Here is a 12,253-nt window from a genome sequence, read left to right as displayed (position 1 = left end):
CCTTTTTGTGGTAGGGGCATTTTTTACTCCAACCAAAAGCCCAATGCAAACTGCTGGCTTGAGCCCCAAGTATCATATCTTTGAGGTAGTATATCCCATTGCAGTAAAGATTTCATGTATTATCTCTGAGAATGGAGGGAGGGATGAGGATGCGAATTTAAAAATTTGGCTTTGGCCAGCATGAATTACGACTGGTGACTATAGGCTTGCAATTAAATTAGCAAAAAGGAACATGAAAGACCACATAAAGTACTTGACCAAGACTGTGATCATTGTTCGTTACATATGTACGCAAATACAGCTTCAAAGTCCTTGGCCGCTTTTGTTAGTTCAACTTTTCATGCTCTTCTTAATTGATATGCCTAAATCTATATCGATAAATAACCAATTCAGAATAGAGGCCGCACTATTTGACAACCGAGGCTAAATGATATTTCGCATCATCATCGTGTGCATTTCAGTAAACTTAAACGATATACTAGATAGCTTTTTTCAAAGTCATATCTGTAAAATAGTAAACATACTTTTGACTCTGTTGCTGCAAAAGATTATACTATGCTACAAGTCAATACTAAAACTTTTACTGTATATTAGAATGCAGAACAGTGCACAAAAGATTAAACTAGGACTGACAAAGCTACGTACTCCAAAATTTAGAATGATAGGATCAGCATTTATCATCCTAGATAGTCTAAGCAACTGTCAACCCCAAAAGTAAGTAGACGAAAGACAGTTGACTGGCTATTATTTCTGTTGTTCAACTTCGGATGCATTTATTAGATCATTGACAAGCTTTAACTTAATCATTTACTCATCATCATCCTTTTGTTGCCGATTCTATACTTTTGATATTGCTGCTCGCAAGGAATACAAACAGATGCCACTTTTTTATTTACAAATTGGGGTACTTTCGCAACATAAAGAGTTCTGAAATAAAGAATGGCTAATATCTTATATGGCTGCTATTACTTTTTACTTAACCTTTTTATGTCATTTACGGATTAAAAAATGGACAGCTACTTTTACATTAAAAACGTGCTCTATTTTCTCCTATATAAAAATTATCACTTCCTGTAGACAATGACACTAAAGGTAAGCAACTGTGAGTAGTAAATTTCCACAGTAGGTAGAAATTTGTAACCACTCCAATATGTTAAGTTTGAGTAGATAGGATTTAACACCGAGCCCAACTTGTTTTTATACCAATTCATCTTGCTCATTTCTACTGTCTTTTGGCATATCATGAAGACACAGTGCTATTGCTTTGGATTGTAGGTTTACAAATAAGTTTAGATGATGATAGGTCTTCCTAGTCTATAACTAATTTTGACAACAGCAGCTTACTCTTAAAATCAGCCTATACTGTTTTTTATTTATGCCTAAAATGCTTCAGTCATAGCTAACTCTTATCGCCTTAACTTTATAATCAGTCCAGATTACTCGTCATAACCTTAAAATCGATCTTTGATAAAAATATTCATCTCTTAGGATCAATGTTCTGTTCATGTTCCTTTACGTACGACATTTTTTGGTGGTAAAGGCATGTACCCATCATTGTTCCATGGTATGGCATGAAGATAATAACTAACATGTATACTTTATACTCCCTATATTACCTAATCTTTGGATAATATTTTTTAAGCCTTTAATTGAACTACTGATCAGGTTCTAACAATTCAATATATGCAAACTCGAGTGCTTTCAGTAAGCTTATACATACAGTATTTAGTACTATAGCAATTATTTTCTCTTAGCTTTTAAGTTCACGTAGCCTTATGCAGTTTATAATGCACAAATATGCATATACTTAGACAAGTACACATCTATCCCTAGCCAAGAAGGCCAAACAAAACCCTTCATACAAAAAATTGTCGTTTTCTAAATCTTATCAGGAAATCCTCAATGTAAAATGAATTTACTAAAGGACATTACATTGTGCTCTGCTTCAGGGGCTTGATCATTGCACCTTCAATCTTTTTATAGTAAGGAATACAGATCCCTATCTTCTAAACTAACATAAATTCTGGCTATGTAGCTAATTGATACTATTAAAGCTACCTAAGCTAAAGCATAGTGATGTATTTGGGTATATAACAACATAGAATACTTGGAATTTCCATGTCCCACTCCCAATAAAATACCGCCTAGACCGCATCCTGCCTGTCTTCCTTTTTATGAGAAAAAAGGTGAAACTGCAATTAATCCTTAAATTTAATGCAAAGGAAACATTTTTTTTCAACGGCATCTTTGTCAAGCTCATAAATTTAAGCTCTGAAAAGCTTTAAATGTAGCTTAGCCCCTTATATGAATCAACAAGACATTACCGGATATTGATTATTTATTTTTTAGTAAAATCATCGGTCCATAGAGAAATTCACAAAATTGCATTTATCTCTACGTCTATGCATGTGAAATGCATAAAGCTTACACCAAACGATAGAGAAAAAAATTAGCTTATTGGCAGTATGCTTTTTGCAAAAAAGAAAAAAAATTTCGCAAAGATATTTAAAGTTTTGCTCAGATTTCTACTTTCTGAGTTTAAATTGCTTTCACAACAGAGCAACTCTGCTAGTTCTCAGTGGAAAAGCAGTGATCAAGTGTTGGATTTATTCTTAATCATTCATGCTGGCTTCGAAACCCATAACTTTATTGCTTAGAACACTTTAAATGTAGCTTCGCCTGTTATATACGCCTACAAGACATCGCCGAACATTGATTATCTATTTTGTAGTAAAATCATCGGTCCATAGAGAAATTCACAAAATTGCATTTATCTCCACGACCATACCATCAACATTTATGAAATTTGCATCAAAAGATGAAGAAAAAAATTAGCTTTTCATTGGTATGCGTTTTGCAGAGAACGAACGTATTTACATGGAGATATTTAAATTCTTGCTCAGTTTTTTATTTTCTGAGATTAAAAAAATTAATTTCAGAATAGCTCCACTAGCCTTTACCAGAAAAGCTGCTATCAAGATATTAAGCTTACTATCCGTCACTTACGCTGGTTTTGATGCATTCACGTAAAAGTTTATAAAGTTCCCTACAAATTAATGTAACATGAAAGGTGTTTTGTTAATTAAAACAGAAGAAATCGGTGCATAAACAAAGTAAGACAATAAAATAACTTTTTTTCTTGCTTTCTAGTTTTGTTTTATATAATGAACCAAGCACCAAAGGCACAAAAAGTAAAAAGGAAAGCTCAAGCGCTGGTCAAATGTAAGTTTATAACAACAAAAATAATAACGAAGTCTAATGTCGGTTTCTTTTTTTTTTCTTACATTAGGAATTCCTAATGGGACACATTCGGATGACGAACATGAACCTCATGGGCAAAGTTGTTCTTTTCAACATGATGAAACTATAATAATATCAAATTTATTCTGTTGCTTGTTGCTGAAAAGTTCTTTTTGGTAAAGAAAGTTGTCATTGCCCCACATCTCTAATGGCTAATGGTAAATTAAACCCATGTGCAAACATAAAGTAAGTAATGAACGAGTATAAGCTTAAAGATATATATTCTTTTATATTATTTGTCATAAAAAATAATAAAGTGGTCTATTTACTTGAAAAACAAAAAGTATTTGTATGTATTTGTTAATTATAACTGCCTTGTAACAAAATGTTAGCAGAGCTTCTTTATTATTTTATTCTTTTTAAAGCACACATGTATTCTTTTATTATAATGTAAAGACATTTGCATTTCTATAAAGTATATTTGTTGCTAGATTACTGTTTTCATTGAACAATGAACTTTCTATAGCTAGACTTTTTTTTTACGAAGTCTTTTTTTTAACCAAGTCTTTTTCTTTACCAGTTCAATTTTTTTTCATAAACATGACTATTTTGTTACGTTCAATAGCACGTTTATAATAACCTACGCTAAAAATCATAAATCACCTTCCTAATATGTATACTCCTAAGCAAAATAATCGCAAATTGCTTTTGATTTCCGCATTTTACTCTCAGAAATAAAGAAAAGAAAATGTCCGTCTTTCAACAATAGAGGGGAACAGGCTTACCAAAAAAAGATCATTTGAAAAAGCAAAGACGCTTTTTTAAAACGTGGATAACTTTATGGATATCTACCCTACAAATGAAATAAAAACATGTTAAATTTCTTTATTTTTTTCGCACTTGAAGCTTTCTTCGACATTCGAAAATGACCAATACATCGGGAGTTAATTTTTTTGCCCAAAACCATAACAATCTCTTAACCACGAAATGTTCAATCTAGCGACATGCTTTAACAAACCAATTCGAGCAATTATTTGCAGTGACCAAAAGAATTCGAACAATTATTTGTTTTGGCCAAAACAACCTTATACGTTGTACTGAATACTCTAAAGTTCAATATTAAGTTAGACTTTTGTTTGACTTAGTGGCAAGGTTACGGTTGTTTTAGTTAAGAGAGGAGGGTTCGAAACTCATAGTGGTACTCAACCTTAGTTCTACCGTGCAATGCGGTTTTACATCCTTTAGCTATGAATGGGGTGCGGTTAGTGTTTCTACCCAAATTATGAAATTAAGCAGACAACCCAAGGATTTTAGGGTATAACCTCCTTACTTGGGATAAGCATGCAACCACAAGAATCTGGGGTATAACCACAACCACAATCACAACCATGATCATTACCGCTGAATCAGTCACTGTAACACATATCGCTACCACAATCATGGTCTCGATCCTTGTGTAAGTGCAACCATCCCCGAGTTACTGTTATACAAATTTCTTTTTTGTAACATCATTATCTCGGGTTACATCGCCGAGTCAGGTCCTACATCTCAGCCCCATTTCGGCTAAGTTACATGTCCTGTTACACTGCATAAATTAAAAAGAAGTTTCTCTCTTTTCTTTTTTAATTTAGCACTTCTTGGCAAACTTTAAATTTTTCTCTTAAGATTTTTTAGATTACCGTTTCACATTAATCTAGAATTTTAAGTAAGTGGAAAAAGATATATAAGAGCAAGTATAAGTCACCTGAAGAAGCTTCATTTCGAAGCGAAAGCGCCGCTCGTGCTTTTTGTTCTTTCTTTGTTGTTTTCTTTCTTGGCTTTTGGGTTTAATTTATTTTTAATTTTACCAAATAAAGCTATTGTTATCCTTTATAATTGATGTTGTTACTTGCCTGTAGATCCGTTGAACATAAGGAACTTTTAATACGCCATATAAACTACAACGTATTTTCATAAATTGGAAAAGACCAACATTAGTTATTATAAAGCAACCAGTTGTTTACTTTCTGGTATTAAAAATACTTAATTACAGAAGAGCTCCAATAGCCTGTAGCAGAAAAGCTGCTGTCAAAATGTTAAACTTGTTATTCGTCAGTTACGCTTGGTTTAATACATTTACATAAAAGTATATAAGGTTCCCTTTAAATTAAAGTAACATGAAAGGTAGTTTGTTAATTAAAATAAATCTAAATTGGTATCTAAACAAAATAAGGCAGTAAATACCCTTTTTTTTGCTCCCCTGTTTTGTTTCATGGAATACACTAGATGCTGAAGTTAAAGAAGATAAAAAGAAAAGACCAAGCACCGGTCATTTGTAAGTTTATAAGAAAAAAATAGTAATGACTAAACCTAATGTCTTTTTCTTTACATTACGAATTCGTAATGAGACACATTCGGGCGACGAACATGAGCCTCGTGGGCAACATTGTTCTTTCCAACATGATAAAACGATAATAAAATGTTGGCAGAGCTTCTTTGCTTTTTTATTCTTTTAGAATGTACATGTATTCTTTTGTTACAATATAAAGGCATTTGCATTTCTATAAAGTATATTTGTTGTTATATTACTGCTTACATTTGGATAATGAACTTTCTATTGCTAAACTCCTTTTTTCATATTGTCTTTTTTTTTTTACTTAAACTTTTTTTTTACCAAGTCTTTTTTTTTCCCCAAACACGACTATTTTTTTCCTTTTTGTTGTACATTTCTAATGATCTAAGCTAAAAGCCACAGACTGCCTTCCTAATACGTATTCTTTCAACAAAATATTCGCAAATTGCTTTTGATTTTCGCATTTGGCCTCAAAGATAAAAAAAAGAAGATACCGGTCTTTCAACGATAGAAGGGAACAGGCTTTCCATAAAAAAGACCATCTGTAAAAAAAAAAGACTCTTTTTTCAAACGTGAATGGCTTCATGAATATTTACTCTACAAAAAAATTATTAGATTTCTTTTTTCTTTTGTGTTTAAATCTTTTTTCGAAATTCCAGCAGGTAAAATTTAGCAAGATATAAAGGATTTTCATACAAAAAATTCTAATACCTGCGGACCCATAACTGTAACTTGGATTAAAATTCTATGTCGAAGGTCCTAAATTATTTGCAGCAACCTTCTTCGTGAATCATATTATCGATCGAACGTTATCTGTTTACAAAGATTTCAATTCTCTGTGGCCAAGTGGCATAAGCACCATCCCTTCATCCAGAGCGTCCTTGATTCGAGACAGCCTATCCAGTTCAAGTCATATTAGCGATTGGCAGACGCTTGTTTACAAAGATTTCAATTTTCTATGGTCAAATGGCCTAGATATACGCCGTTCAACGTGACTTGGAGGGTTCGATATCTGTTGTCGACGTTGACGTTCATAAAAAAAAAGAGGGAAGAAAGAGGAAAAAATAGAAAATTTGCCTTATCATTGCGGAATTACAATTGTGACGTGTAGGAGCACAGTAAATTTTCAATCTCCTTGTCGCTCGCTGTCACTTCAAATTAGATTATTGTAACATCCAAGAACAAAACGGAGGAGCTTAAATGGTTGCAGTACATAACAAGCGGTTTGCAGTGTAACACGTAAGAGCAAAACGGCTGAATTTAAATTGTTGCAGTTCATAACAAACGCCTTACAGTTTGCAACGAACGCCTTATACTATACAACAACCGCCTCTTATGTTATAACAACTACTCAAAATACCAAAAACAAAACAAAATCATAAAACCCAAAAAAAAAATAAATAACCCCTAATAATAATCACAAAATACTTCTTCACTTCTTATTTTACTTTTTCTTTTTATCAAATAAATTTTCTTTTGCAGATGTAAACTATCTCTTATTTTATTTAACATCAAGAACAAGAAGTCCCTTGAAGCTATTATACTTCATTGCAAAACCCCTTTTTATTTTATCGTTTTATCTTTTTTAATTCTACCTTTACCAAAATAGTCTGATCTACTTTACAAGGTCTGGTGGTCACTATAACAAGCGAATCAATCCAAATCTGACTGATATAAAAGCAACTCTTATATCAATTGCAACGCAAATTTGTTTAATTAAACCTTAGCATAATGCAGCCAAGCAAATTATTACAGTGTTACGTATAGTCTTGAATTATATTTCTTTTTTTGAGCACTGAAAAAAAAATATATACAGAGCAGGTATAATTCACCTGAAGAACCTGCATCATATTAAAGCAAAAGGCACCGTCTAGTTTGTCCTGCCCTTGTTTATTGCTCTTGCAGTTACTATTATTGATATGTCTATTATTTTCTTTACACCATAGCCGCATTCTTGCCGCAGGAGAAAGCAAGAAAAAAAAATACCTCGACATTTTATAACAATCTATGATTGCTTTACTTGAAGACTCTTATCTTTTCGCCTTTCTTTACATATAAATAAATATTCCCTACAAGTAAGCATTTTTTTTTATTTTCACAAGAACAGGAAGGTTCCTGATGAATATACACTTCATTGTAATCCTTTTTTTTTTAGCCTAATTTACTCAAAGCAGCTTGATCTACTTAATAAAACTTGGTGGTCACTTAATGCAAGCTACTCATAGTCAAATCATTGCTCTTTTGGAACCGTATCCTACATAACCGTTTGATCTTACATCAAAAACCTTTCACATCAGCCCTGTCTAACACTATAGAAATCTTAAAAGCTCTGATTTCACAATACGTCTACCTCCCAACAAGATGTTAACCTAATCGATCCTGGTTATCGCTGTCAACCTTATTATTAAAAAAAAGTGCAATTTTTCAAAAATTTCAAACCTACTTGACTCAAATGGACAGCATGGCAACTTCACATTCGGACGATTACTGATTCAATCCAGTCTACTGCTACTATCTTCTCTTGGAAAATGGAAAGACGTGTCATGACATTATCGGCCCTTTGGGCACATTCTTTTAATTATAAACAAGTCCTTCAATTTAATAAGAATCGTGTTACACATTCCATATAATAGTATAAATACCCACTTATTTTTATTAATACAACATCAGTCAATTATCAAGTATTATTCTCTCTATTAGACTGTCCGTCTATTCCTATCTTACTTATCTTTGTCTCGTTCTTACTTATCAACTATCGTAAGTCCTATTTGCAGTTCACACCTTCAAGCCCTTCACGCCACCCTCTCTTGTCCTCTTTTAGCTGTCTATCCAAGCTTCTTAGTTCCTGTCCGGTTCTTTCTCTCTCTCTCCTCTCTGGCTTGACAAAACAACTCATTACAAGACGAAAGAAACAGAACGAAAAGAAAAATTACCTTTTCTTAAGTAACTGTGCCTCTAATTCCACGATACCATTTCATACCTGCCAGTTTTTTAGCGAGAAAAAACGGCAGTTATGGAATCAAAATGGCAAATTACTGCTATTATTTCCCCCTTAGCGTCCATAACAAAAAGTAAAAGGGAAACATATCGGAACTTAAAGATGTGACTCCCTCTACAGGATGTAAGTACCAAAATGACTGTCTTTCTATGACTAACATTTTCTCAACCAATAACAAATTTGAAGCCAAAATAGCGCAAAAAAAATCGTCATGTTTTACCAATCATAGCTATAGATTATTAAATGGCGTGATTTAGTAGAGCAATTAGGTTGTCATTGCATTGCACCATTTATTTCACATTTCTATAAATACTCTTGATTTTCGTTTTTGTTTTTGTTTTTTTTTTTCCTTTCGTATCCTATTTAATACTTTTCTTTTAAATTACTTCGCACTATGTCCCACACTTTTCTCGAACCTTATGTTGAAATTGTCTCTCGCAAGAAGACCTGTGAACTTGTAGAGCCTATTATTGTAATTCGTTCTAGTACACGTTCGCGTGAAGGTAAGTTATCTATTTTGTACCTATTGACATCTGACATTTTTTTAGATGAAGATGAACATGCAGTGCGCCCCCTTAATGCTTTGTCTGTATTGGATCGTCAACGTTATTTTAACTCTCAAGGTAAAGTTGGGAAATACTCTGTATATAAATACTAAATGAATAATTTATAGCCTCTATGGGTATTGAGGAGTTTGTGCATTGTTCTTCTAATGCTAGTGGGCAAATATCCAGCAACATATTCCAATACGTACTTGGATGTGTTAATGATGGTGTCAGTGATGAATTATCTCCTGCTTTTGTAGACAATATGTGTGAAAAGGTTTCTGGTGAAGTCAGTATTTTCACTGATATTGACTCCTTTGCTTATGTCAGTGACGATTTACCACTTCGAAACTCAGCTGGTCTTGTTATCAGGCCATTATATTCAAGCAGCTACATGTCGGATACTGGTGTAACTTGGTCTCACGACGTTTATACCAACAATGTCAGCGTTGGCGTCCACAGGATCCCTAATGTGCAAATTTTAAAGACAGAAAAGCTTCAGGTACTTCACCTACTTTTAAGGTGCCGCTACTTAACAAATATTTGTAGGCCTGTATCTTTTTCCCTCGTATTTACCAGGAGCTTGCTTCAACCAAAGATGTTAGCCCATCATATCATGTACCTAGCCACAATCATGTCCAATTTGTTGATCTTGTTCTCCTTCCGGCTTTGCGTATGATTTTTGATACGTCAGTGGTGCCTGTGCCTCTAGATTATGAGTCTGCTGCTCATTCTGGTATGGGAAAAAGCATGTACATTAGCATGAAAGAGTTTGCTAAGCTAGAAGAAGCAATGAGGGGTATTCTATCGCTTAATTCACGCTTGAATTCGGTTTTTGGTGACTTTTTTTTTGTAACCTGGGGAATGGGCTTGAAATCTCGATTTTCAGGGGACGAGACATTCATTGACGCTTTGGCTTCCCAAGGCTTTTTATGGGATCGCGTCGATTTCAACAATTTGTATTTGGACTTGGGCGTCAATTTTGGCTGTCCTCAGCATGGTTTGTCTGGCATGTGGTCGACTGGTAATAGCACGAACTTTCGTGCTATTATCGACAACTTCCTGGCTCCTGAAGAAACGTTTATGTGGAGAAAGTATCGTCACGATCCTTTTTGTGATCACCTTGGTGTTGGGGGCTTTAAGTACTCAAGTCCAAAATCTGATTTTATCAGGGTCACTGCGTACTCTCACTCAAAGGAGCCTTTTTATCGCAGATCGACTATGGGTGAGAGGCACGGAGATGACTTCCAACCGGATGAAGTACTTAGAGTCTCGCGGCACTTCATTAAGCAAGTAGTAAGTGAACAATTTATATAGTATACTAGACTTAAGCTCTAAATGATATATAGAGAAAAATGAAGCATTGCTTGTCCTTAATGAAGTCAAGTTCCTATGGAGTGCGACTCGAGGTTCGCTTCACGGCCAATAACTGGGACAATTTATATTGTCGTACTCTGGAGCTGGCCAAGTATGTATTTGTTATAGTGTATGCAAATATTCTAACATCATTTGTCTAGAAATCAGCTTCAATTACACATTAATTGGTACAAGTCCCATGCCATTTGGTCGTTTGTCGATAACCGTTTGGATGCCCTTGTTTCACTAGCAAAAAACTTCCACGATCAAGCGGAGACTAGGTTTACAGCAAGCCAACTCACAGGTGTGGCTTTTATTACGTTTATGCTGTCCGCCCTAGTACATCGACCATTAGATCGTAACTGGTGGCTACCCTTTGCTGACCAATTAAAAGCCCACAGGTGTCGCAAGTCAATGGCTTTGTTCGTACCTAGCCTCTTCAAGTTATCTAACGATAACACGCGGTGGTCGTGTGTAGTGAGCTTGAAACAGCATCTGCACGGTGTCTTCCATAGGGACGTTTTGACCAAGGTGACACCTGATCTGCAAGATGTCCTTGAACTGCCTGAATGGCATTACAAATCTCCAACCATTTTGACAATGAAAAGCATGGGTATAAGCTTAGATTTTGAGCTTAACATATATGCTCCGTACATAGATTTGTTAAACAAAGAAAATTTTTACTGGAACCGCGCTATACTATTTATCAATCATTATGGCTTAACCGATGCTTTAGTGGAGCCATTTGTCAATTTGATGATGCACGAAGTGATTTTCAAGTTTTCGAAATGGAGTAAATACTGCAAGGACGAAGAGTCATACCAGAAACTTCAAGCGTATGGGTCCAATTTCTTTCGTGATATTAACTATATCAAAGACATTATAAAGGTACCATAGTAGACCTTTAATCAGTTTTCTAACTATGCTTCTTATAGGACGGTCATTACAATGTTGTCAAATCTCCTTATACTAGGCAACAAATACAAAATCTGCTTCTCCCTTCCTTCTCTAAAATCACAAGAAATACCAAGTCTGTTGCGTTCCAACACCCATCAAGTGCATGGAAACTAATGCAGTCTCGGGCATGCTTTATAATTTTATGCCTAAACAATCCAAGTTTACAGTCGGATCTCAACAGATTTCGTCAAGCTATGCTTAATTATATATTTGAAAAGTTTATGTTTACACCAAGAATTGCGAAAGACAGAATATGGACTGTAAGCAATGGATTATTATTTTATGAAATTTAAGTTTTTTTTTTATTTTATTTTATATGTCTTTTTATGTACAATATGCAAAAAAATAAACATCTTTTAATATGCACTGTTCCTTACTGCAAAACTTTCATTATCTATTTGGTTTATGGCAATTTTTTGAGTTGAGGTAGCATCTAGCTTATCATCGTAAAACCAGCATGGTATATAATGAGAAAAATGGCCTTGTTACTTTTTATAGGTAAAATTGCTGTTTGCCTGAAGACTCACTGGACATTGGTACCTACTACTATGTTCCATTACATATAAGGAACTCTTACAAGTAGGATGGTCCTGGCATAAACGTTTATAAAAAGGAGATTTACATCAGACGTATAGAGAACTGGGCTCTTTAGCATTATATAAAATTAAAATTTCATCGTATTTCTGACATTGAAATACACCTTTGTCTCCGTAGTAGCTGTTGTAAACATAGTTATTTCTATACGATGTCATCAGTTAAGAAAGTCTGAGTGCCCTTTTTACAACGTGGATATTCTTTGTTACAGCAAAAGATCTATGCTAACTA

The 12,253-nt window shown here is 34.3% G+C and overlaps 3 protein-coding genes across 3 annotated transcripts; all 3 read left to right on the top strand.

Annotated features, from left to right (window-relative positions):
* Window positions 1-3,164: 3,164 nt before the first annotated feature.
* Window positions 3,165-3,755, top strand: RO3G_14797 (uncharacterized protein; the record flags this gene model as incomplete). The annotated part of the gene is made up of 4 exons (XM_067669381.1): window positions 3,165-3,222; window positions 3,408-3,486; window positions 3,666-3,690; window positions 3,732-3,755. The coding sequence occupies 4 exons, from the start codon at window positions 3,165-3,167 to the stop codon at window positions 3,753-3,755; spliced, it is 186 nt and encodes a 61-aa protein (XP_067525482.1).
* Window positions 3,756-4,628: 873 nt separating this feature from the next.
* RO3G_14796 (uncharacterized protein) lies at window positions 4,629-4,914 on the top strand (the record flags this gene model as incomplete). The annotated part of the gene is made up of 2 exons (XM_067669380.1): window positions 4,629-4,696; window positions 4,872-4,914. The coding sequence occupies 2 exons, from the start codon at window positions 4,629-4,631 to the stop codon at window positions 4,912-4,914; spliced, it is 111 nt and encodes a 36-aa protein (XP_067525481.1).
* A 4,050-nt stretch (window positions 4,915-8,964) lies between these two features.
* RO3G_14795 (uncharacterized protein) lies at window positions 8,965-11,368 on the top strand (the record flags this gene model as incomplete). The annotated part of the gene is made up of 7 exons (XM_067669379.1): window positions 8,965-9,073; window positions 9,119-9,193; window positions 9,244-9,617; window positions 9,665-10,411; window positions 10,465-10,583; window positions 10,633-11,084; window positions 11,130-11,368. 7 exons carry the CDS (start codon window positions 8,965-8,967, stop codon window positions 11,366-11,368), a joined length of 2,115 nt encoding a protein of 704 aa, XP_067525480.1.
* Between the last annotated feature and the right edge of the window lie 885 nt (window positions 11,369-12,253).

The sequence above is a fragment of the Rhizopus delemar genome, genomic scaffold (assembly GCF_000149305.1).
Source record: "Rhizopus delemar RA 99-880 supercont3.14 genomic scaffold, whole genome shotgun sequence".
Classification (NCBI taxonomy): domain Eukaryota; kingdom Fungi; phylum Mucoromycota; class Mucoromycetes; order Mucorales; family Rhizopodaceae; genus Rhizopus; species Rhizopus delemar.
The sequence above is the reverse complement of the archived record's forward strand: the minus strand, read 5'-3'. Positions and strand labels throughout refer to the sequence as shown.